Below are 27,618 nucleotides of genomic sequence, written 5' to 3'. Positions count from 1 at the left end.
ATAGTTGATCGCGCTAGGATTGATACGGCGGCGATCGAGCAGCGCGCCTATCGGCGCGAGGCATGATGACGGCGCGTGATCGCGGCCGCGCGCGCTAGCGGCAGCGCGTGATCGCCGCGGCGCGCGATAGCGGCGGCGCGTGATAGCGGCTGCGCGATCGTTTCTGTACTTTAGGGTGGCGCAAAGCACCGTTCTTCGGCCCGACAGGTGGTCGGTCGGGCCGGTAGTAACGAGGTGCATCTGCGCCTCGTTACAATCTAAATAAAATGTAAACACGTATTTAATTGTTTTCATTAGGCGCTTCTATAGCTTTGTCCTGCGGTTCGCCCTGCTCGTCATCCCATAACCTGCGGGCTGTATGTCGCTCAGGGATATTCATCCTATGGCGTTGTTTTGCCGCCCGCAAAGCGTCGCGCATACACATCTGGAACTCCGTCCGGCTAGGCTTATTGAAGTGGCGATTATTACCAACAGCGTCTGGGTAAAATAATATACATTTCACTTTTCTTAAATTAAACGTATTATCGTGCATTTATCATAATTTGTTCTTGTAAAGTGACTTTCCTCAGGACGAGCAATTTCAAATTCAAATTTATAATGTAATATGTAAGCGTTACCATAAAAAAAAACTGCAATACTAGAGAAGAAGTTTTTGATATCAATATTACAATTATATATGCATACAGTCGTGGGCAATAAGGTTGTTTGTTTTTTTTTGTTTTTTGATGCAGTTTGGAACACAGCTGATAATCCAATCAAACAACTCAAATAGTAAACATATGTACATGTTGACATCAAAATTTGGTCAGATCAGACCAAAACATGACCGACGAATGACCAACATGACGTGTGCCCGCTACTTGAGAAGATTTCTTATTGCACAATTCGGCTACGCTCCGAACTGCATCGAAAAAAAGCAGTCCACGACTTTACATATACAGGATGTCCCATTTTAACGTCCCACTCCAAATAACTCTTCAGTATTGAAGTTTCAAGGAAAATAATTCGAATAAAAGTTGTAGGGATTTAAGTGAGCTACCTTATGATGACCTTGACTTTGACCTTGACCTCTATTTTCAAGATCATTTGGAGGTCAACTTGCGTTTTTTAAATGGGAACTCTTATTTTTTATTACACTGTTTTTTTCTACTAGTTAATTTGAACAACTTTTGTCTGAAACATTTTTTTATTTGTCTAATATTTTTTGAGATATTTAAGGAAAACTTGATAACTTTTTCAGTATTTAACTTACGATATCTCGCTAATTATTTGTCGGAAGAAAAAGTGGTACTAGACTTTCATGCTTTATTTTGTCTCAAGAATATATTGTTATAATAGCGCCCTGATTTTTGTTAATTCGATGATTTTGAAATTTCCAATAATCAGTAAGTTAACAAAAGTCAAGGCGCTATTGTAACAATATATTCTTGAGACTAAATAAAGCAAGAAAGTCTAGTACCACTTTTCCTTCCGACAAATAATTAGCGATATCATAAGTTATATACTGAAAAAGTTATTAAGTTTTCCTCAAATGTCTCAAAAAATATTTGACAAATAAAAAAATGTTTCAGACAAAAGTTGTTCAAATTAATTAGTAGAAAAAACAGTGTAAAAAATTAGTATAAAAAATAAGGGTTCCCATTTAAAAAAACGCAAGTTGACTTTCAAATGACCTTGAAAATAGAGGTCAAGATCAAAGTCAAAGTCATCATAAAGTAGCTCACTTAAATCCCTACAACTTCTATTCAGATCATTTTCCTTGAAACTTCAATACTGAAGAGTTATTTGGGATGGGACATTAAAATGGGACATCCTGTATATGAGTGTAAAGAACTAATTTTTTTTATGGTATGCATGTAGTTGCTTAAATTTGAATTTAAAATTTCTTGCTTTCTTTACAATGATTTTACGAGATCAAGTATGATTTTTATAATTAAGCAATATATGACTTTTGCTACGATACTCGAAAGTAAAAAGGTTGGAATACTTTTGTCGATGATTTTTTCCAGCAATCACAATGTAACATGTAACATAGCTGTTAATTGTAATTTCCTACTCAACAATGTAACTATACAGGGTATCCGGGAAATGTTGGAAACGATAAATTATGAAGATTTATTTATCAGGTCAAGCTGAGAAGAAAAGTTATATACCATTTGGCAAACATCGCAACAATTATCAAGTTATTAATGATTGAAGATGGCTACATTTGGAGACTTTTTTAATTAATTAATAATTTGGTCATTTGCGCATTTATTAGAAAAATGGTAAGGATCTTATTGTTCCGAATAAACCTAATATACAATTATATATTGGCTATTGTATACCTAACGATAAATTGACGATCCAGGATTCAAAGTTCAATATATTCATATCTATCGCTAGGCAAAGTAGTCGTTATATAATTGTAGATTAGGTCATTCTGAATAATAAAGTCCTCTATTATTTTGCAAATAAGTACGCAAATAATCAAGTTATTAATTTAAAAACTTCTAAATGTGGTTACTTTTAATCATTAATAACTTGATAACTATTGCGAGTTTTGCAAAATGATACATGACTTTTCTCCTCAGTTTTACCTGATAAATCTTCACAATTTTTTGTTTTCAAAAGTTCCGGGCCACTCTGTATAATGCGTGTGTTATACAACATTTACAATTTTTAATAGGACACGAACAGTTACGTTATATCCGAATAAACACGTGTATCTAAAAGATATCTTAGAGATATCTTTAAAATATCTTTTAGACACTTATATCTAAAAGACCTCTTAAAAAACTCTTTTAGACTCTTTAGACATTTTTTAGACACGCATATTTATGTTATTTTATGTTTGTTGGATTTGAACAAATTCCGGCATCCAATAGGAGTTCGTCTTGTAAAGAATCAGTCAGAAACGAATTGTTCTATTGGATACCAAGATTTCTTTCAAACTGCATAGAAGAAGGAGAGTGGTAATCTTTCTGTTTTTGAGTATACGTCAAAATTACATTATTACCAGTGTAACGAATGCTATAAAATATAGCCGAGTCTACAATAGATGTAATAAGTCTGAAAAGTCGTAAGAAATTTATTGACTTATTCTTAATTATGCTCCTCACATTCGACTGTTAATTTCTTGCGGCTTAAGATTTACTACTACATATCGTAAATTCGGTTTAATACAACGCGTGTTAAATAAAAAGAATGACTGTGTCAATCAGAGAAATAGTAAAATATGAAATAGCTTTTTCATCTTATTTTAGCAATCAATTCTTTTGATTGCGTTGACTAACATGATGTCAAAAATGCTTTTCCACTTTTAAGCAACGAATCGCAATGTTAATGTATGTAATGTATGTCGAATAGGTCAACGCAATCAAGAATTGATTACTGAAGCCATAAACCAAAGCTATATCATATTTTGTTGCTTTCTAGTTGCGTTCTAGTTGACTACTATTTTGTATTTTCTGTCGTGCATAAATAATACTTACCGTAAATTGCCAGTACTATACGCTATTTGTACAGTGCTCGTTGACGGCCTTCCTCACGGCCAAACCATGTGAACGCGGTTGTCACACTGTCCTTTATAACTTCTTTGAAACACAGGTTCACCGACTCTTTGACGTTGAATCCTCCTATGTATTCCAAATATTCCACCTGTATAAAAAAGACACAAGAAAGATAAATATATGTTATTGTTTATTTAAATTTACCCGCAACATAACTGTTAGTTACAATTTCCCACTCAGTAACTGTTACATAAAAAACGCGTCATATTGCATTTGCATTATTGAGTGGAAAATAATAACTAATAGTTAGGTTATACAATGTTTTCTGGGATAAGACAATAACTATATGATTTTTTCTTCATCTTACCACTTGTTCATACGTGTCTTCGTTTGCCGACTCAAAATCCAGCATTTCTGCCTCGGTAGAAATGAGCAAACAAGTTGGTTTCTCCAACTCACGGCGTCGATTCTGATTATTTTGCATGGATCTTAAAATACGCTCCATCGTATTGTTTAATTTCCTGAACATAATACATGCATTAATTTACACACGTGTACAAATATACGCACGGCTATGCATTAACATATTGTAATCAGACATCAGACATCAGTTGGAAATAGATTAAAAAAGTGGGCGATAGAACCGGTATGCTGTCGACAGTGCGTAAGAACTAATTTAATAACAATATATAAATATCATACCATCAGCCAGATGTACGTTTAATAGAGCGTACCGGCTCTATCGCCCTCTTTTTTAGACTTTGGAAATTTACGTCATTTACCACTGGCATTCCCAAGCGTTTGTTAGCCATCGAGTATGGTAAATATGGTAGTGCCGTATGCCGTTACGCCGGTCTGGCGATAAGAACCGGATGGTGTAGGAAATAACACAACGTCGCATAATAACGCAACGTCGCAACCAAAATACCTTTTATTATTACGATTGATTATATAATCAAACAATGAAGCGGAACCATGAAACGTTGTGTTACTTACTATACCATCCGGTTTTTACTGCCAGACCGGCGCGGCGGCATATGCCACTGCCACAATAGGCGCTTGACAGCTAACGAGCGCTTGAAGTGGAGAAGCTAATCAGATAAGTGACGCAAATTTCTGAAGTCTAGTTATAATATTTCACTCGCCTCAATTCTGCCTGTACGTGGTCAAGCCGATCGTGAATTTCCCTGTATAAGAAAGATTATAATTAAATTAAAATACTTATCACAGTTACGTTACTTTATTCGCATATAGATTTACTTACAAAATTTCTTTCAATAACCGATATACTCACCGATTTTCCATTCTATCGCCTCTATCGTCCTGCATCTCTTGACCTTCAGCATTGCGACGTTCATCCCAACTTTGGTCCTGAAACTTTCGAACAGCATTAGATTTTGTATGGATATTTATTTGATTATTACTAAGTATAGGTAAGGATGTTACAGGTTGACGTTCTATGTATGTAAAGGGTGTAATGTGGGATGGGTATGGTTCTGCACATGTTTGTAATTGCATATATTCATTTTGTCTTTGTGGCGGTATGTAAGGTGTGAGGATAGGTGTAATGTCTTTATGAATATTTTCTGAAGAATTTTCTTCTAAAATTCCTCTCAACTCCCTGATATCTTCCTCCACAGCCATGTTTCTCTCAAAAATTGCTCTTGAAGTTGTGGCAGCTTCATCAGAAGAGGTCGTCTGGTATCTTTGCGGTTTTGTTATTTGTCGTTTTGGGCGATCCATCTGCGAAAATTTTTTATACAATATATATTTACACAAATATATATATATATATATAGGTAGTATGAAATATTATATAATGGCTAAATGACTCTCTCTAGCATCTGCAATACATGCACATTAATATAATAAGTATTTTTTATCTCCATACACGATAGCTCATACATATGTGCGTGCATAATCTTTCTTGTATGGATAATGGAAATGCTTATTACGTGTATGTACATGCGTTAGTTGCTAGTCCTTAGAGTAAACAGTAACATTTCAGACATGGAATATGTGTATATATGGAGAGACATAAAGATGCATATGTTCTCCATGTACCTTACCTTCTTGCATGCGTAGCTTACTGCTCCTCGATGCTAAATTCTTTTTATATTGCGTACGATACGCAACGTCGCAACTTTCTACGCGCCTGTGTATAAATTATCAGCTATTTCAAAATATAATTAATGCACACAAACACGCACGCACGCACGCATATCCAATACAACCCGGGGCAAACACAATGTTACATACAATGTCATGTACATATTAGTTATAATTTCCTACTCGACAATGCAACTGTTATATACTACTGTTATATACTACTGTTATATACTACGTGTATTATATAACAATTACATTGTTGAGTAGGACAATACAACCAACATGTACGTTACGCGTGACACTGTGTTTGCTGGAAATATACAACATAAAAATTTCGAATCTGTTTCCGGAAATGCGCAAAAAAAGTTTTCTTAACAATATGTACACACATAGCTCGTGGTCAACAATTTAAAATTTATCGTAATGTGTTATAGTTGCGATAATATATTGAGAATTTTGTAAATAATCATCTTCATCACTACTCTCGTCTGCTATTATTGGGCCACTCCAGAAGGGCATTCTGTAACATTTACTACGAACTTGATCTAAAGAAACGAAAAATATGCCATTACTTAATGAAGAGCACATATAAATATCTATCGCTGAAGATGATATACCGATATCATAGAATTTATTTACTTTTAAGAATTTCCTCAATGTTAAATAATACGAATTTTGCACAACCAGGATATTAGTAACAATGCTAATGGATCTATCATGCAAAATGCAACAGTTGTCACGTGTTTTGCAAGAGAGCAACATTTCGTTGAATATGATTTTACGGTATTGCAAAGAGTTAGAAGATAAATTACATGGAATTTGACCCGAAATATGTTTCATTGATACATGAACGAAAGAACCCGTGCTAAAATGCTGACTTGTGTTACAAGCTTTTATTTCTGCCATTCTTTTAAAAATCTGTTGTAGAGGAAGATTAGGCTTTCTGCAATATTTCCTAAAGAATGTCATATTATTTTCATACGGAAAAGCTGAAAATGAGTCCAGAGAATCTAATTGTCGCACATCATCGGTAAGGTGAAGAAGACCGTGTATATTATACGAATTAAATGTGGCACCATATAGACTTTCGCATCTATCAACAAACTTTTTTAGCGCAAGATCTGCAAACTTCAAATATGCTTCTGACGGTGATGTGGAAACTAAAATCTTTATTGCTACATGCAAAAATAAAAAATGCGTGTATAATTGTTGATCAAGGATACCATATGTCACAACAGGACCTGTATAAAGAAGAAATTGACGCAACTCCGTTGCTTTATATTTTGTATATGTATCGAGAGACTTGGGACGTCGTGCAAAATCAGATGGATAATATGTCTTTAATGTTTCCAATCGTTTAGACATAATGGAGATAGATCTTGCTGGTAACTTGGATAGGCGTGAATACTTACCACACACCCATGCAGATAATAATTTTTTCATTACTCCTAAACATACTAGATGCATGTATTCAAGTGGTACTTGGGACACCATACCAAATGGCAATGATTCCAATGGACTCCTACCTTCTTTATGATGATCCTCGTCATTGCATGTCACATATTCTTCATTAGTTCGCAAGAGATGGTTAACACCACGGAAAATGTTACGTCCTTCACACCATGTACCAGAAACTTTACATTTAGAACATGGTTTATTAGAAATATGGCTTCGATGATTAAGTATAAATGCATGAGCATCTGCTATAAAGCATCTTAAAATTATTGAACATTTTTTTCCACGGGCACTTATACCTCCGTTATTGAATATTTTTTTAATATCTGTAATAAACTTTTCAAAAAATGTATTTGGATTGTTTGGTTTTGAAGCACCTCTATATATTCCTATTATTGGTTTTGTGTGTCTGATATTTGCAAGTCTACATTGAATTGGCCAAATATGAATGTTTCCTGATTTATCTAAGTTGCATCCATCGGTATTGAAATCAATTTCTAACTGATTTGGGAGAGATGTATTTGGAAATTGCAAAAGTACCTCTACAATGCTCTCTTCCAGACCAAAGTGAATATATTCACCTGGTTCTACTGCGAATGTAAAAACTTTATCTCGTGGAGTTTCTATAAGTGTTCTGACATCCTTTGCTAAGTTATTAAAGCAAGCATGCGTACGGAGAATCGATAAAATGTTATTACACTGAACATGAGTTAAATTATTTTGTACGAAACAAGACGCTAAACTTTCTTTAAACGATGGTTCATCCGAGGAAATACTTAGAGACGACGAAGCAATCTCGCTATCAGAAAAAGGATCAAGAATATTATCACTAGCTATTTACAACGTCTGTACTATCAAAAATGTAATTGTCGAAATCAGCTGTAAAAGTACTACATTCCGCGTGTACAGGGACATGAGTGTTTTGAATTTTAGTTACCACATCACACCGTCTTACATCGTTCCCTATATTAGCTTTGAATCGCAAATTACATCTAATTTCACACGCGATTCTCTTGTACTGTCTTATACATAACTTTTGCGAACGTTTTCGTAAGATAGAACGTTTCAATATACGACGTTTATTCGTAGTTACGCTTTTTCCGTTATAACTTCCTGCTTACTCGCCTTCTTCTTGCTTCTTGCCTCGTAATAATTCGCCATCCTTCTCTCGGTGCACTGCGATATCCGAAATTATCCTTTGTCACTAATCGACAATGGCACGCACAGTCAACTAACAGTGAAACATATTTAAACATAGGACGATCGACACCGCCACACATCGTCCGCCACGACAGGAGCGCTATCAATTGTCGTCCACCAACCACAACGACAGGAACATGCGCACAGCTCATACTGAGACTATTCACTTATCTTACGCATACTTAACTTATTGATTATTGGAAATTTCAAAATCATCGAATTAACAAAAATCAGGGCGCTATTATAACAATATATTCTTGAGACAAAATAAAGCATGAAAGTCTAGTACCACTTTTTCTCCCGACAAATAATTAGCGAGATATCGTAAGTTAAATACTGAAAAAGTTATCAAGTTTTCCTTAAATATCTCAAAAAATATTAGACAAATAAAAAAATGTTTCAGACAAAAGTTGTTCAAATTAACTAGTAGAAAAAAACAGTGTAATAAAAAATAAGAGTTCCCATTTAAAAAACGCAAGTTGACCTCCAAATGATCTTGAAAATAGAGGTCAAGGTCAAAGTCAAGGTCATCATAAGGTAGCTCACTTAAATCCCTACAACTTTTATTCGAATTATTTTCCTTGAAACTTCAATACTGAAGAGTTATTTGGAGTGGGACGTTAAAATGGGACATCCTGTATATGTAAAGTCGTGGACTGCTTTTTTTCGATGCAGTTCGGAGCGTAGCCGAATTGTGCAATAAGAAATCTTCTCAAGTAGCGGGCACACGTCATGTTGGTCATTCGTCGGTCATGTTTTGGTCTGATCTGACCAAATTTTGATGTCAACATGTACATATGTTTACTATTTGAGTTGTTTGATTGGATTATCAGCTGTGTTCCAAACTGCATCAAAAAACAAAAAAAAACAAACAACCTTATTGCCCACGACTGTATGCATATATAATTGTAATATTGATATCAAAAACTTCTTCTCTAGTATTGCAGTTTTTTTTTATGGTAACGCTTACATATTACATTATAAATTTGAATTTGAAATTGCTCGTCCTGAGGAAAGTCACTTTACAAGAACAAATTATGATAAATGCACGATAATACGTTTAATTTAAGAAAAGTGAAATGTATATTATTTTACCCAGACGCTGTTGGCAATAATCGCCACTTCAATAAGCCTAGCCGGACGGAGTTCCAGATGTGTATGCGCGACGCTTTGCGGGCGGCAAAACAACGCCATAGGATGAATATCCCTGAGCGACATACAGCCCGCAGGTTATGGGATGACGAGCAGGGCGAACCGCAGGACAAAGCTATAGAAGCGCCTAATGAAAACAATTAAGTACGTGTTTACATTTTATTTAGGTAATTTCCATATTATGTCAATAACCCAATAAGTTAGCAAGCACACGTCACTTTGACGTTCAAATGTGGTCAGTTTGGACCAAAAAATGACCAAAGCATGATAAAAAATAACGTTAAAATGACGTATATTTTCTATCTGGGAAATTATTATTACTTTTTCTTTACTACTTAATTCCTATTACTACTTAATTCCTAATTCTGCTGTACTGTTTGGGTCTGAAATTATTCATCTAAAATTATTTTTATTTCTCTGTTACACCTTGTTAAGTGGAGAGTAAGCGTTCCTACGTTTCATAATTTGGTTTCACAGCACAAGAATATTACTTAATATATATACGACAGAACTCTTTTTTACCGCATAAAAATTGAATAGACAGATAAAAATGATATTTTAAATAGACTTGAACAGAATAGCAAAATTAAATGAAAGTGCCTGTTTTATTATATATCACTGATTATATTATATCTTTATGTTATAGTGTATTTTTCATATACGCTAGATGACACTTCTTGCAAGATGTGGAGTCATTGACCTAAAAGAGAGAGAATAAGTATATATAACATAAGTATTACCTGCGTGCATATGTATTGTAAATATATATATATATAGGATATATATAAATATATAGGATAGAATAAGTTTAGCATAAGATTTATCTAATTACGTGCCTGAACAACGTTTATTTTGCTCATATTTCTTATTTCAGTTCTTATCAGATGTTTTCGAGTTTGTCAGGCACAACTTCTTCTGATTCGTTTTCAGTTACAAAAATTTTAAGTTTTTAAATATTCCTATTCTTCCCCTTTTTTTGTTTATTAAATGCATAGGATAAAGAAGCATCAAGCATGTTAAGATTTTTTTACTTTTTTATGTAATTAATAACATGAAAGTTTTAATTTTTCTACGTCAATGTTTTGAAAAGCTTTTTATATTTGTTTTAATATCCTCTTTACCATCTCTCTATTTTTGTTTTTCTATTTTTTATACCAGATCTTCCACTTTTAATTGTATATTCTCTCATGATGTATAATGGAAGATCATGCGGATCTTTATCTGAAGATGACATTATCTGAAGAGAATGTTTTTTATAAATATGATTTTTTAAGTAAAGAGAGAGAGAGAGAGAGAGATAGAAGAAAAGAAACATCAAAGTAAATTTTAATAACATTTTATGTACCCTGTCGCAAGCACGTAATTAGATAGCATTTACCTAGATATATAGTAAACATAGTAAAATTATACTAGATTGTAATATTATATTAGCTATATTATATAATAAATTTTGTAAAATTTTACAACATATAAAATAAGTTATGCTACTTTTACACATACAGGGTGATTCGTTCATATACAGTTCAATACGATGGATTGTCCATCCGTCGTACTGAACTGTACGTTGATGAAACACCGTGTACAAAATAAATTGCTTTAAACAAATTTATTGTAAATCTTTGTAATACCTACCCTAAAATAATCCACCAAATGAATTATATATATATATATATATTATATATATATTATATATATATTATTATTTATATATATATATATATTATATATATATTATTATTTATATATATATATATTATATATATATTATTATTTATATATATTATATATATATTATATATATATATATATATGCGTGTGTGTGTGTGTTTAAGTATATACAGGGTGCACGATTTATCTGAAGACATTGAAATATCTCGAGAACTATGCATTGGATAAAAAAAAGTGGTTAATGAAAGTTGTTAGTCTCGAAGGGGGACATCCAATGATACCAAACTCGACCTCCCATCCCACCCCCTGGGGGTGGGGGTTGGGGGCAACTTTGAAATCTTAAACGGAAACCCCTATTTTTTATTGCAGATGCAGATTCTACGCCACAAAATACGTAAATTTTGTCTGAAACTTTTTTTTTGATTCGTGATAGATGGCGCTGTAATCGCAAAAAATATTTTCCGCAATTCTCCAAAAATGATCATTGGATTGAGAAATAAAAAATACCTGTTCAATATTTTTAAAGAACATAATAAAAGTTATTCCCCCCCATCCTCTCGGGGTAGGGTGGGTGGTAACGTTCAAATCTCAAATGGGAACCCGAATCGAAGAGGGAACTGCTCGACGCGCCACTGTGAGTGTATGGCGAACTACGGCTTATTATAAAAGGCAGTGCAATGCTATCTATCACGAATGAAAAAAATTGTTTCAACAAAAATTTCACGTACAATCTAATTCTGCAATGAAAAATGTGGGTCTCCATTTGAGATTTGAACGTTATCACCCACCCTACCCCAAGAGGATGGGGGGGAATAACTTTTATTATGTTCTTTAAAAATATTGAACAGGTATTTTTTATTTCTCAATCCAATGATCATTTCTGGAGAATTGCGGAAAATATAATTTTTTGCGATTACAGCGCCATCTATCACGAATCAAAAAAAAAGTTTCGGACAAAATTTACGTATTTTGTGGGGTAGAATCCGTATCTGCAATAAAAAATGGGGGTTTCCATTTAAGATTTCAAAGTTGCCCCCAATCCCCACCCCCAGGGGGTGGGATGGGAGGTCGAGTTTGGTATCATTGGATGTCCCCCTTCGAGACTAACAACTTTTATTAACCACTTTTTTTTATCCAATGCATAGTTCTCGAGATATTTCAATGTCTTCAGATAAATCGTGCACCCTGTATATCGTGAAAGAGGCACCGCTAAAAAGCAAAATTTCGTGCCCTATTTCTGCTGCATTTCTGCTGTTACTTTCAAATGGCACGTCGTGTTCGATTTTTGTCCTGTTTCTGCCGTTGTGTTTCAACGGCACGTTGTAAACGATTTCTGTCGTATTTCTGTCGTCGTGTTTGAACTGCACGTCGTGAACGATTTCTGCAGTGTTTCTGCTGTTACATTCGAACGACGCGTCGTGATCGACTTCTGTCGCGTTTCTGTCATAATGTTCTAACAGCATGTTGTAATTGATTTCTGCCGTTTCTATTTTTATTCGATGATATAACACGTTGTTTGTTATATTTTCTATATTTCTGTTGTCATACTGTGACAACATATCGTGTTCTATTCCTACTACGCTTGTGCCGCCATTGGTGAAGAAAGAAGCTGTGATTAGAATGTAACATATTTTCGCAGTCACTGTATTAATGCATAAAGTGATCCGTTTCTGTTGTATTTCTCGTGACATACAGTAGCGACAGCTCTTTGCAGAGAATATTAAGCTTAATGAGGACACAGTAGCTTGGAATCTGCTGCAAAGCCATAATCAAATCTGCTGGCATACTGCCGGCATATTGCTAGCATTTTGCTTTCTGGGTTGAGTGATTTAAAAAATTCAAACGTGGCGATTTTGACGAAACGAAGAATGTGGAAGACCGCCGAAAAAGCTTGAAGACAGCAAATTGCAAGCACTGTTGGATGAGAATGACGCTCAAACGCAACAAGAACTCGCGGATCAATTAAATGTGACACGAGAAGCCGTCTCCATACGTTTGAAAGCCATGGGAAAGATCCAGAAGATGGGAAAATGGGTTCTACATGAACTGAATGAAAGACAGCAGGAAAACCGAAAAACCACTTGCGAAATGCTGCTCGCCAGGTACAAAAGAAAGTCATTTCTCCATCGAATTATGACTGGCGACGAAAAGTGGATATATTTTGAGAATCTTAAGCGTAAAAGATCATGGGTAACTCCAGGCGAACCATCGACACCGACTACAAGGCCAAATCGCTATGGACGAAAGACAATGCTCTGTGTTTGGTGGGATCAGAAGGGTGTGATCTATTATGAGCTGCTAAAATCTGGCGAAACCGTTAATACTGAACGCTACCGACAACAAATGATCGATTTGAATCAGGCTTTGCGTGAAAAACGACCAGAATATCAAAAAAGGCAACACAAAGTGATTTTGCTTCATGATAATGCACCATCACACACAGCAAAACTGGTTAAGGAAACGATTGAGGCGTTTAGTTGGGAAATACTTTCGCATGCGGCTTACTCACCAGACTTGGCTCCGTCCGATTATTACTTATTTGCATCGATGGGATACGCACTTGCTGAGCAGCGCTTCACTTCTTACGAAAATGGCTCGATGACTGGTTTGCCTCAAAAGAGCAACAGTTTTTTTGGCGTGGCATCTACAAATTGTCAGACAGGTGGGAAAAATGTATAGCTAGCGATGGGCAATACTTCGAATAAAATATTTTTTATCATTTTCATACAATAAACGTGTATTTTCTATACAAAAATTCCGGTTTTATATTTACATACCTGGTAAAACAAATTATTTGTAATAAGCCAATTCCCCACGTTTCCCAACTAATTATTCTCAACAAAAAATTCTCCCTTCCCTCAACTGTCGCTCACGGTCCTATCCCAGGTAAAAGGATTCAGTTCCTTGACCTAAATAAAGGACCACCGATGTACGTCAGCGCCAGATAAAGGAGTCATTCCGATTCTTGATCTGCACCGCAGACTTGCGAGTACGTCGGAGCTTGTGAAAGCAAGCGTCAAGTTGTGTTCCTCCTCCAGGATGTAATACCGAAAAGAACGAGGAGAACCGGACGGCGGATCCAATTTAGGGGTCTGTTAAAAGGTTATTACTCATACAGCACAGACAATTGCAGCAATATTGCTGCAATGTTGCAACATTGCACATTGCAGTGCAATATTGCAGAGATATTACAAAAATAATATTTTGCATTATTATATCTGCAATGTTGTAGCAACATTTCAAATTGCGATTGTTATTAAAAAATTATAAGAGGTATCGTTAAATAGAAGAGCACTTTTTCATTCCTCTCGCTTAGCCCTACGCCCCTATGGAGTTAGTATGTTACAATTATGGGACACTTTATATATTGCTCTAATTCTCATATTTAATCACCAATTATATTTAATCATCACGATTTAGCTTTACAATGATTTAGCTTCATATCTCAAACTTAGACGTCTTATTAATTCAAGAATAGTTACCGCAAGTCTTTAAGACCTGTATTATTCCAAATAACAAGGTGACATCTTATTGACGTTCTATTGAGTCAATAAAACGGAGCCTTTTTATGATATCATTTTATTCCTTGAAATATTACAGATCTTGGGAACATTCTATGACTATTCTTGTTTGATGTCAGAAATGAAAACGATGGTATATTAATCTTTTTTTTTATGTACGTTAAAATAAAAGATTTCCATAAAACGACACTTATGATCAATTTTACAAATTTGTAAAATGTTCTGAACACTTTTCTTTTGCTGTATGATAATCATTCACTGTAAATAATTAGTGAAATTTATAGAAATGTTGAGTTGAACATATTATCTCTCTTGATTATTGTTACAGAATTTTTATGGAAAATTATTGATTGTCACAACAAAAGGAAAATGTGTGCAGAATATTTTATAAATTTGTTAGATCGATCATAAATATCATCCTCTGGAATGTATCTATATAACAAAAACAATTTTTGGCATACGATCTTTCGCTTCTGCCGTCATTAAATAAAAACTTTCCAGGAGTCTTTCAATATATAAGGGGTGTCCCATTTTAAAGGTGTAACGAAGCGCAAATGCACCTCGTTAGTACCGGCCCGACTGACCACCTGTCGGGCCGAAGAACGGCGCTTTGCGCCACCCTTAAGCCATCAAAACGATCGCGCGCCGCTATCTCGCGCCGCCGTTATTTCGCGCCGCCGCTATCGCGCGCCGCGGCGATCACGCGCTGTCGCTAGCGCGCGCGGCCGCGATCACACGTCATCGCCGTGCCTCGCGCCGATAGGCGCGCCGCTCGATCGCCGCCATATCAATCGTAGCGCGAACAACTATAAAACGGCGGCGATCGAGCTTCTAGAGACCAAACCGAGCCGTACCGCCGATTCGATCTAGACGCTTGTATGCCGAAAGAGAGAATATCCGGACCGTTTCGCTCTGCTTTCCATATTCCGACTACCCGACCGGCGACTAAGCAAACGGGATTGTGCGTCCGCAGTCTCGATCGAGCGTACTCGATACTTGGCCGTCTCCTGTCTTCCTGGGCTCGTGTGTGCGCGTGCTCAGTCGAGCGTACTCGACAGTCTCTCGCCTTTACCCGCCACCTTGAGTCAGAGGTTCGTCCGTCGGCGAACTCCATTGAGCGTACTCAGCCTTTAGGCGATCCGTCTAGCGACCAAGAACCCAGGACGGTGTGTCCGCCGTCTCCGCTGAGTGTCCGCAGCACTTGGTCGCTTTCCTCCGCGAACGTAGGGAAAAGGGAAGGTGCGTACGCCTTCTCTGTCGAGAGTCCTCGGCCCCGACGGACGAAATCATTTCGCGTATCCCGCGACTTGCGTGCGTGCGCTCGACCGAGAGTCGAAATCTCCAGTCCGGCGACCATCTATACGCGAGCGATTGCGAGCCGAGTATTGGGCGATAATTGTCCAAGACGCCCAGCATCGCGAAGCGAGACCGATCACCGCGCCGTTACCGTCGTTACCGTCTACACGCGTCGCGCAATAGGCCCCGCCTTCCGCGCGGCCTATCCGTCCGTACGCGCGCGTATACCGCTTACCGCACCGCACCATACCGTACCGACGCGCCTACTAGACGCGACCCGCGACAACGTCTTCGGGGCCGAACTCTTGTATCTCAATAAACATAGAATAAAGCTAAGTTATTTATATTACCATTCTCACGTGTCTCGCTGCTTTACTCCTCCTCGAACCCGAACTCCGACGAGCATTATCCGCGCGAAACGCGTAGCGACGACCGAACAGCGGAGTTCGGCCGTTACAAAGGACCTACTCAAAAATACTGCGTTAAATCGAAAAATGTTTCAGACAAAAGTTGTTTGGCTTGAAGGGAGACATAAGACAGTGATAGCATTTTGTTTAAGGATAACGTCACTTTTGAGATATTCACTAATCATCAATTATCTTAAATAGAAATCCCAATCTCTTATTATATCAGCTCTTTCTACCAACTAATTTGAACAAATTTTGTCTGAAACATTTTCTTATTTGCTTAATATATTTTGAGATATTTAAGGAAAACTTGGTAACTTTTTCAACATTTAACTTACGATATCTCGCTAACTATTCGTCTAAAGAAAAAATAGTATTAGACTTTTTTACTTTATTTACTATCAAGAATATATTACTATAATATTAGGTGTACAAATGAATAATCCAATTTTTCAGGTACATTCAAGGTTTATTTTAAAAGAAAGTAAATTAAATTGTTCAATCAAAGTATTCGCCGTTGTTTTCTATAACTTTAAGCCATCTTTCAGGCAGCTGATGAATTCCATCTCGGAAAAATGTTACATCTTTGGACACTATAAAGTCGTCAAGCCATTTTCTGATCTCATCCACTGACTGGAAGTGCATATCGGACAAGGCGTATTGTATCGACCGGAACAAATGATAATCGGACGAAGCAATGTCTAGTGAATACGCCGGGTGCTGCAAGACGTCCCAGCCAAGACTCATTATGGTATCTTTTGTATTGGAAGCAACGTGTGGCCTGGCGTTGTCATGCAACAATTTCAATGGACGTTCTCCTTTGCCAGTATACGGGCGTTCTCGTTCCAATTCTTGACTCAAGCAGATTAATCGACATTGGTAGCAATCTGCAGTAACTGTCTCACCCGGTTCCAACAACTCATAATAAGGCACGCCCTTGATATCCCACCAAATGCAGAGAAGAATCTTCTTTCCGAAGCGATCGGGTTTTGCGACCGATTTTGATGATTCGCCGGGATTTACCCATGACTTTCTGCGTTTCGGATTGTCATAGAATATCCATTTCTCATCGCCCGTAACGATTTTCCACAAGAAAGTCTTTCGACGCTGCTTATTGAGAAGAGAAAAACACGCTGCTACTCGATGATTTTTGTTGGTTTCAGTGAGTTCATGCGGAACCCATTTTCTTTCTTTCTGGATCTTTCCTATCTCATGTAGGCGTTTGGAAATCGTTTGCTGCGTTACTCCCAACTGTACTGCAGGCTCTTTTTGTATTTGTGCCGAATTCTCAGCGAGCAGTTGTTCCAAATCATCATTATCGCACTTCGGAGGGCCTCCAGGGCGTTGTTTGTCGATTAGACTGAAATTACGCTTTTAAACAGCTTAAACCAAAATGCGCACACATCGTACGATATCCCAGATAGCACACGGACGTCCACTGGACGTCCGTTATATGTCCATTTTTTTACAAAAGACGTCCATAGGACGTACGTTTGTCACAACTTCGGACGTCCATCGGACATGAACGTCCGATGGACGTACATCGGACGTTCTACAGGTTCGACAAGGATGTCCAAATAAGGACATCCTTGTTACGTCCAGTTTATGTCCACGGATGTAAATAGGACCTATGCTGAGGTGAGCAGCGGAGCGTCCACCTCGACGGAGGAGGAGACGAGGCCGGAGAAGAGGAGGGAGAGAAGGAAGAGGGGGGTGAGAGATCACGCCTCCTCTTCCTCCTCCAGGATAAGGAAGGTAGGGAGAGAGAGGAGGTGCTCCCGGAGGTCTGTCTTCCGGTACTGGACGACAGGCTTCCGGATGAGGTTCCCCCTCCTACAGAGAAGCCTGAGTTCGGGGAGGTGCAGAGGGCCCTTGACGCCTCCATGGCGGCCACGGCTCGTGCATCTGGCGGCCAGGAGGAGCAGGGTCTGGTTCGCCAGATGGCTCACCTCGTCGCCAGATGGGACGAGATCCGGGCCGCCCAGGGGGCGGGGACCTCTGCACCAACCCAGACCGGAAAGGGAAGGGAAGGAGGTATGGAGTGTTCCAGGAAGGAGATCCAGTCCCAGGTTCCGTGCACATCGGCGGGTCCCAGAAGGAAGGAATGAGAAGGGAAGAAGGCGAGAGCCAAAGAAGGAAGGAAGAGGAGGAAAGCCAAGGCGAAGCTCCGAAAGAAGATGGAGCGGGAACAAGCCTAGGGAGGAAGGACAGCGGGTATCCCAGCCAAGGATCTCATGGGATTGGGATCGTTACCGGCTGCATTGGAGTGGGCGCTTGGGACCAAGGAGAAGAAGCAGGAGACTTGATCCCAAGTGGTAGGAAGAAAGGAGAGGAGGAAGGGGAAGGAGGAGGAGAAGAAGACTCCTGCTCCTCCCCCTTCCAATTAGGTGGGGATAAAAAGGGTAGTGAAGGGGGCGAGGCCGGGTAAGCCGAAGCCTCCAAGAACAGCGACCGTCACCATTGCATGCCCCCCGGATAGGTACCGGGAGTTTATGGCTGAGGCTAGGCGCCGGATCAAGCCGGCTGACATAGGAATAAATGATTCCTTGAAGGTCAGCCAGATCCTGAACGGGGCCATGCTGATTGAGGTGCTTGGCCTCAGCCAAGCGGGGGCAGCCGCCGACCGGCTTGCGAACACGCTCCGCAAGCTGGCGGCGGAAAAAGGTCCCGGTTTTCGCGTCCAGAGGCCGGTAAAGGTTGCCGCGTTGCGACTTTCCAGCCTGGACGCGACGACCGGGCCCGACGAGGTGGCGGCCGCTGTGGCCCTCGCCGGGGGTGCTCACCGAAGGAGGTTTCCTCCGGTGAGGTAGTTGCCTCCCGGTGGGGAACGGGGTCGGTAGTAGTGCGGTGTCCGCTGGCGGCAGCTGCGAAAGTTGCCGCCGCGGAACGGGTCCAGATTGGATGCCGGGGTGACGGCGCTGCCTGCTCGCGCAAAGCTATGTTTCCAGTGCCTGGAACCGGGACATGTGCGCGAGCGGTGCGCCAGCACCGTCGACCGCAGCGGATTATGTTACCGCTGCGGTAACCCCGGTCACCGCGCCAAAGAGTGCCAAGGGGCAGCTCGCTGCCCGGTCTGCACTGAGGCGGGCAGGCTCTCGGATCATAAGATCGAAGGGCTTGCCTGCAAGCCCCCTTCTAGGAAAAAAAAGGATGGAAGGGTGAGGAAGAACGACCAGGGGGAGGCGGAGAAGAAACTTCCAGCCGTGGTCGAGGGGACTAAGGAGGGAGAGGCCCGAACCCCTCCCGAAGATCCTGAGGACCGTACCTTATTAATGGAGGAGACGAGTCCAGCCCCCTCCACAACAAGGGAACAGGCGGAATCCCGGGAAGGGAACCAGGACGAGGAGGACTCCTCTCTTACATCGTGGGGACTTGGACCCGGGAGGACGTCAACTCCAGTCCCAATGGAAACAGAGGCTGCGCCTCTTTCTCAAAGGAAGAGGCGAGTAACGGAGAGGAAGGTGGAGAAGACGAACAGGACCAGCGGATCGTCAGAAGAGGATACAACGGTCAAGGTGAGGAGGGTGCAGTTTTCGGACTCTCCACCAACCACCCTAGGTGAAGGGGAGACAGTGGGCGTGCCACCCCTGTCTCCCCTAGTAGTTGTCGACAATTCCCCCTCGTACTCCCGAGAGGAAGAAGTTGTCCAGGTAGGGACTCCCCGCAGGCGATCGTTCTCCGCGGAGGCACCTGAGGATGTAGCCACAAAGGCCGAAGCCCCCTCTGGGGAGACTGAGGCGGCGTTGCCGCCAGAGGTCTCCCAAGAGGGAGTGAATGCAGGCAGCCCGGAGGAGGCGTGAAAGGCTTAGCCTTCGCGCCACTCTGGGTGCTGCAGGCTAACCTCGGCCGCGGCGCCCAGGCCCAGGACCTGTGGGTTCACAGGATCCGGGAACTGGGTGCCGGGCTGGGGGTGGCCACCGAGCCGCACTGGTTTCCGATCAGCAGCGAATGCTGGTTCGGGAGCCCGGACGGCTCGGTGGCCATGGTGACTGACCCTGCAGCGGGGACCCCTCCCTGTGTTCTAAGGGAAAGGGGGTCCTCGTATGTGGCGGTCGACTGGGGGCCCATCACTGTGGTGGGGGTATATCTCCCCCACCGCAGAAACAAAGCCGGACTTGGCGACCCCGCCCATATTAAGGGGATCCTAGACAGGGTTGGGGAGTTGGTGCGCAAGTACCACCCCCGCCCTGTCGTGGTTGCCGGGGACTTCAACACCCACTCCGAGGAGTGGGGCTGCAATCCCCGGCAGCGGGATCCCCTCTGGGATCCTCGCCCTTGCGAGGTCGTCGTCGGCTGGGCAGCGGGATTGGGCCTTCTGTTGCTCAACAGAGGATCCACCGACACCTGTATGAGGCCGGGAGGGGGGTCCTCGATCATTGACTTGACCTGGGCCTCCCTCTCGGCAGCTCGGATGGTATCCGAATGGAAGGTAGAGGTGGAGGGCGAGACATTGTCTGACCACAGGTACGTGGTGTGGGCCCTCCACCTCCCCAAACCAAAACGAGTGTCGGCCCATTGCCCAGGGGAGGGGAGTTTTCCCCTCCCCAAAAGATGGGCCCTCAGTCGACTCGATGTGGACAGGTTGCGGGCCGCTGTCCTTGTGGCCACCTAGCACATGAATATGGAGCCAAGTGAGTGGGGCCCCAGCCCCCCCGAAGGGGCTGGGGAAATAACGGGTATCGTGGCGTCGGCTTGCGACGCCGCGATCCCACCCCCGTCGGCGCCGGGCCGCATACTGGTGATCAGAGGACATCGCGAGGCTTCGCGATGCCGCCTGCCGCGCCAGACGGGCCTATGTCCGGGCCCGGCGACACGACCGGGAAGCCACAAGGGCAAAGGAGGACTATCTCGCGAAGAGAGTAGTCCTCCAGAAGGCCATTAAGGAGGCCAAGTGAGTAGCCTGGGAGCAACTGGTTAGCTCCTTGGATGAGGATCCGTGGGGGCGCCCGTATAAGAGGACGATGGGGAAAGTTCGTCTATAGGCGCCCCCACCGACGGAGACGATGGACTCCCAGGTCCTCGATGGGCTCCTAGACGCCCTCTTTCCGAGGGCGGAAGGGGGCCCTCCCACGATCCCTTCCCCTGAATTGGGGGAAGGAGACTGGGAAGAGGGCCTGGAGGTCACTCCAGAGGAGCTCATCTCAGAGGGCCAGGAAAAAGCTCGGCGGCAAGGGGAAAGCCCCTGGCCCCGATGCGATTCCTGGCCGCGCCTGGGCTCTCGCTTTGGCCGAAGGAGACCTGTCCACGGCCATGTGTAGGGTCATGACAGGATGCCTCAAGGAGGGGGTATTCCCCCCAGAGTGGAGGAGGGCCAAGTTGGTCCTCCTCCCAAAGGAGGGTAAGGCGCCCAGGAGTGCGTCGGCCTACAGGCCGATATGCCTGCTGGACGAGGTGGGCAAGTTGCTGGAACGCATCATTGCCGACCGCCTCGTCCAGCACCTGTCCTCGAAGGGGCCGGACCTCCACGACCGGCAATATGGGTTCAGGCCCGGACGATCCACGTTGGGTGCTATCCAGTGGGTCCGGGACCTGACCCAGACGGTCGTGGAGAGGAAGGGCGGGGTGTTGTTGGCGGTATCTCTCGACATCAACAGCGCCTTCAACACCCTGTCCTGACCGGAGATTGGGCGGGCCCTCGTGTATCACGGGGTGCCCGCCTATCTCCGACGGATCCTGTCCGACTATTTCGTGGGCAGGGACCTCGCCTTCACCAACGAGGGCGGGGTCCAGGGCTGGCGCACTATGGAACGCAGTGTCCCGCAGGGGTCGGTTCTCGGCCCTCTGTTATGGGACATCGCGTTCGACGGGTGCTTCGCATTCCACTCCCCGACGGCTGCCACGTCGTCTGCTATGCAGACGACACTTTAGTGGTGGCCGGAGGGGAGAGCTGGGGGAAAGCCCGCCTCCGAGCGGAGGCGGCAGTGGCATCGGTGGTGATAACCATCGGGGACCTGGGTCTCAAGGTGGCGCTCCTCAAGACTGAAGCCGTGTACTTTCACGACGGCAGTCGGGGGGCGCCGCCGGAGACCCGGGTCCTGGTCGATGGCGTTCACGTCCGCGTCGGGCCGACGATCAAGTATCTCGGCCTGACGTTGGACAGCCGATGGTGATTCGGGCCTTATTTCAGGCAACTGGCCCCCAGGGTGCGCAAGACAGGGATGGCAGTTACCAGCCTGCTGCGCGCCCAAAGGGGCCCAGGATGGCGGGCTCACCGCTTGTACATCGGTGCGGTTCTCTCGATCGCCCTGTACGGGGCGCCAATATGGGCGCCTCAGTTGCAGGTCAGCACGGTGGCCAAACGTCTGCTACGGCAGGCCCTAAGGTCGCTGCTGATCAGGGCGATCAAGGGGTTCCGCATCGTGTCGTACATGGCGACCACCCTGGCCGGTTCCCCGCCCGTGGAGCTCCTAGCCGAGGAGCGGGCAATCCTCTACTGGAGGATAAAGGAGCTCCGCGAGGCGGGAGAGTTGACGGCCAGGGGCCTGAAGGCCCTGAAGACCCAGGCCAGAGCCCGGACCCTGGAGCGGTGGGAAGGCGTTTTAGCCGATCCCCGAAGGTCCGGGCTTGCAACGGCCGAGGCTGTCCGCCCCTGCCTGGCCGAAGTGTCAGGCAGGCGGGGACGTGGAATGTCCTTCCATCTGGTGCAGATACTGACCGGGCATGGTTGCTTCGGGAGGTATCTGCACCGGATAAGGAAGGAGCCCACCGCTCGGTGCCACCATTGCCCCGAGCCTATGGACACGGCGCTGCATACCCTGGCCGCCTGCGCGGCATGGGACGAGCAGCGCCGTGTCCTGGCCGGGGCGGTGGATTGCCGGGAGGGGGGGCTCTCGCTCCCGCACCTAGTGAAAGCTATGTGCGGGAGCGAGGAAGCCTGGGAAGCGGCGGGCTCCTTCTGCAGGGACGTGATGTCCCGGAAGGAGGCCGCCGAGTGAGAGCGTCGGCCCGGGGTACGTCGTCGTAGAAGACGACGGGGCCAGCGCTCCCCGGGAGGGGGGATTCACAGCGGGCCGGAAGTGGCATCGGCCGAGGAGAAGCCGCTGACCTATACGGGTCGGGGCCTCGGGCCCGTCTCCGTCAGTCGGGGGGGGGGTGATGGGTCAGACCCATCCTCCTCCCCCGACTGATCGGATAAGTAGGGAAAAGGGGAGGTGGACAACCCAGTTGGGGCTGGGCCCACCTCCCCGATTCTCCCCTCTCCCTGGGATTCACAGGGAGGGAGGGATAAGGAGGAAGGGTGGATGTCCCCTTCCTCCTAGGTGACACTAGAAGGCAACCGGCGGGGCAACCCGCCGGGGATCGCGCCCTCCCACTAATTCCCTGAAAGGGGAAGGGGGTGCGGTACACGGGGCGTGGGGCTCTTCGTTTTAGAGCCCTGGGGCCGGGGGGTTGGGGGGGAATGCGAGAGCAGTTCCCCTAACTCCCCTCCTCACGGTCCGACAGGTAGACATTCCGCAGGTTTTAGTCGGTAGGAGTCCGACATAACCCCCACCCCCCCAAGGGGTGGGGGTATCCATGATGGATTTCCCCTGCGTGAGAAAGAAAAAAGAAGAAAAAGGAAAGTAGTAAAGGAAGTTTGTGTAGTAATTATAAAAGTTTTACAATCAATGTATTTTACTTTTCCTGCTGAAGAAGATTGGAAAAAATGTACAGATGGGTATTGGAAGAAGTGGAATTTTCCAAATTGTTTTGGATCAGTTGACGGGAAGCACATAAAAATTCGATGTCCTCCTAATAGTGGAACTTTATTTTATAATTATAAAAAATATTATGGCATAGTTTTAATGGCAGTAGCGGACTATTTATATAGATTTAGTTGATATAGGAGTTTATGGAAGTAAGTCTTAAAAAAATATTAGTATCTATGTGTTATGCCTGTGATATCCTTTAAATTATAAGTAATATGTTAACGACATGTTATTTACACTTTTGCAAAATACATTTAAAGCAAAATAATTATGTTTGATTTTGTAGAAGATAACGATGGAGAAATTTTTAACAATTCTGAAATAGGAATAAAGTTAAATAATGAGCAATTAAATCTGCCGAAAGGAACTGCTAATCTTCCTGGTAGCAATTTGAAGACATTTGGATATTTTATTGCTGATGATGCTTTAAGATCCAGTTGCACAAAATCAAGTTTAAACCGTGATTATCTGAACTGACGTTACATTTAACGGCATGGTTAAACTTATATCGCGTTCCACATCATGTTTTTAACTGTAGTTTACTTAAACCTATAGTCTGTGAAGAAACTGTCAACGACTTCTCTTTCTTTTCAAACGTAGAGTATGATTGGTTGTTGCTAATAGTGAAAAGAGGGAAAATTGAAATAAGTTGGATGCTGTGACATCTAGTAGAGAACAATATATCTGTTTCGTATGAAGTAAACACTAACCAACATTAACGTTTGCTGTATTTGTATATAAGTATTAAAAGTATTAAAAGGTGGAAGTCCAGTGTTAATCAATTATAGATAATTATAGATAATTAGATAATAATCAATTAGCTTATATTATTGATTTGATTGCATTTATCATATAATAATTTTTTATATATAGTTTTATACTCTGTTTTAGAATCCCACTCGGCATGTAATATCTCTAAAACATTGCTACAATGTTTCATTTGAAATATTACACCTTTAAGCATTATTATAGAAATATTTCAGGACTGTTTCAGAAACATTTCTGCAATGTTTCAATGTCCGCGATCATTTCAAATGCAACCTTGCTGGAAAATTTCCGCAATATTTTGGTAATATGACTGCAACATTTCTGAAACATGTCTATGTAATATTGCAGGAACACCTCAGAATATATATTTCAGATACATTTCTTCCGAGAAATTGTGGATATATTTCTAGGGCTCCATTCTCGAACTTGTACGATAAATTTTCACGTACGAAAGTAATACTGTGCGTTCACTGATTGGTATTAACTTTTTAATCTCAAATTACATACCAATCAATGGACGCACAGCATCACTTTTGTATGCGAAAATTTATCGTACGCATTCGAGAATCAAGCCCTAGAAATATATATATTACTGCTTATATATATACTTACTGTAATACATATTTTGAAATAAATATATCTCAGAAATATGTCTAATACATTTACATTGATTATATTAATAGAAGTCGTTTGCCAGACGGTGCGTTTCCACTGAACGCGTCATGCGTCGCGTCAACTGTTGTTAGCAAATCAAAATATTCTATTTGTGAAGTAATAAAATGGGATGTTTTGATCGGTTAATGACGGATATTGCGACGCATGACGCACTCAGTGGAAACGCACCCTCTGGTAAACTTCTATTAATTATTATGATAATTAATTTACATTATGATAAAAATGCGTGTAAAAAATTGAACACTTCTATTTTTGTCATGGTTTTCTAAATATCTCTTTTATTATATTTCTTACAAGAGAAAAAGACAATATTAGTAATTAAGTAATTTAAGTTATGATAATTAAAGTATAATCACTTTAAGTTATATAGTATGTTAAATCTTAGAACAGAAAAATGTAGTACATCATAGACAGAAAAATGTAAAAAAAACCTCTTAAAAATATTATTATATAGTTTCTTTCTTGTCGTCAGATGTACTTTTTTAAATCATGGAACAGAAAAATGTAATATGTTAAATCATAGACAGAAAAATGTAAAGAAACCTCTTTAAAATATTATTACATAGTTCCCTCTTCGTCTTCAGATGTAGTTTTATCACTATTGTTTTTCGAAGTATGTTGTTCAATTAGAATTGCGTCTTTTTTTGTCTCTTTAGCTCTGAAAAATATATATATTTTAATACATTATACAAATTTTAATACTTATACAGTAAAACTTTTAAGTAAAGTTAGTATTACTTTTCTCTGGATAAACGTAAATTTGCTTGGGCTAACCAAGGTGCAATACTTCTACGTTGCACATTATACTCGTCAACGTTATTACGATGAAGTTGAGCAGCTTCTAAAAGTTATTATTGATTATAAATTAAATTGTGCACACTTATGCTATACAATTGATATCATTATCATCAAAACTTACTGATTATGCATTTCAATAAATTCGTATTTTTAAACGCTATTTTCGACTGTGCGTCATCCTTTTTTTTTAAGTTTTTGCCTTGAATATTGAAAAATGTAGCCAATTTATTCGTTATAAATCTTCTTAGAATATTTTGAACCAATTCGTGTGTCTCTGAGCCACCAATACATTTCATGAATTTAGCCTACAGAATAAGTAATGTTCAAGTACAGAAATAAACAATTCATTCAGTAATTATAAATTTGTTAAAAGATAAAAAAATATTAAAATAATAAATGTAACAAAATCTATTCTATTATAGAAAATCTTTCTATTATAGAAAAAAAGAAAATATTATAAAAAGAGTACTATCGTTATTCCAAATAACCGATTGTGCACAAACTGTTGCAAACTTCCTTAAACTAATTATTTTTTATGAATATTGTAGAGTATACATATACGTAAGTAAAATAATAAATGTAGAATAGTAGAATATTTTAAATAAAAGAGTAAATAACTGGTAGAAGTTTTATTCTTTTTATAAAAAATATTAGACAACATATTCAGTTCTGGTGATCTGAGATACACGATTCTTGTTAAAAAGTAGTCTTTCAATTACTAATTTTTGTGCTTTTCCTACACCTTTAGTTTCTAAGACCATGCAAGGTTGTATATATTTAATGTAAAATGAGAAGGTAAACTCTTATAACATATAAAAATAATATGCTTTTCACTGCACTCCTGCATCAATTCGTATAACTATTGTATAAACATACATGTACAAACATTCATAATATATACCCATTATTGCAATATACAAATTTTTTTTATTGAAATATTTATAATGCAGAAAATATTAATTAAAATCTAAAATTAAGAATTATTTTAAAAATAGATTAATAAAACATTAATTTAAAACAATGTAATCTGAAATATCAAAATTTTTAACAAATATGTAAATAAAAATTATAAGAATTTTACCCAATAACCACAACTATAGTAAGCAATCTCATTAAAACACACTACAGTTACCTTTTAATCTCATATTGGTAAAAATTATAATTGTTTTCCGTGTAGCCTTTGCCTTCTTACAAATTATACATGAACCTATAGTTACTGTTCTTGTACCTAAAAATGTTTTATTATTAATGTTATATTATATCTGCTCCAAGCAAGGTGCATTTCAGCATATTATTTCAATAAAGGACAAATTTATATTGTCGACCAAACAGGCAGAATAATTATATTATAATATTTTATAATTTTTTAAATAATTTAGTTTTTATAATT

The 27,618-nt window shown here is 41.1% G+C and overlaps 1 protein-coding gene and 1 long non-coding RNA gene across 2 annotated transcripts; both read right to left on the bottom strand.

Annotated features, from left to right (window-relative positions):
- Positions 1 to 284: 284 nt before the first annotated feature.
- LOC112588669 (uncharacterized) lies at positions 285 to 5,585 on the bottom strand. Its single transcript, XM_025299333.1, has 6 exons — positions 5,561 to 5,585; positions 4,786 to 5,234; positions 4,637 to 4,678; positions 3,859 to 4,012; positions 3,474 to 3,639; positions 285 to 477 (listed from the first exon to the last, which is right to left on the bottom strand). Exons 2-5 carry the CDS (start codon positions 5,232 to 5,234, stop codon positions 3,496 to 3,498), a joined length of 789 nt encoding a protein of 262 aa, XP_025155118.1. The 5' UTR covers positions 5,561 to 5,585; the 3' UTR covers positions 285 to 477; positions 3,474 to 3,495.
- Positions 5,586 to 26,039: 20,454 nt separating this feature from the next.
- LOC112588521 (uncharacterized) lies at positions 26,040 to 26,512 on the bottom strand. Its single transcript, XR_003112895.1, has 3 exons — positions 26,350 to 26,512; positions 26,169 to 26,271; positions 26,040 to 26,088 (listed from the first exon to the last, which is right to left on the bottom strand). It is a non-coding gene; the product is annotated as an uncharacterized LOC112588521 (long non-coding RNA).
- Positions 26,513 to 27,618: the final 1,106 nt, after the last annotated feature.

The sequence above is a fragment of the Harpegnathos saltator genome, unplaced genomic scaffold, assembly GCF_003227715.2.
Source record: "Harpegnathos saltator strain DR-91 unplaced genomic scaffold, Hsal_v8.6 scaffold103, whole genome shotgun sequence".
In the NCBI taxonomy this organism is placed as follows: domain Eukaryota; kingdom Metazoa; phylum Arthropoda; class Insecta; order Hymenoptera; family Formicidae; genus Harpegnathos; species Harpegnathos saltator.
The sequence above is the reverse complement of the archived record's forward strand: the minus strand, read 5'-3'. Positions and strand labels throughout refer to the sequence as shown.

What these genes read in the sequence shown, in the direction of transcription:
- LOC112588669 (XM_025299333.1), bottom strand. Translation starts at nt 5,234, where the DNA reads ATGGATCGCCCAAAACGACAAATAACAAAACCGCAAAGATACCAGACG. An exon ending in CACGTACAGGCAGAATTGAG is followed by an intron (nt 4,013 to 4,636) that starts GCGAGTGAAATA and finishes TATTATGTTCAG; the next exon opens with GAAATTAAACAATACGATGG. An exon ending in AAGACACGTATGAACAAGTG is followed by an intron (nt 3,640 to 3,858) that starts GTAAGATGAAGA and finishes TTTTTTATACAG; the next exon opens with GTGGAATATTTGGAATACAT.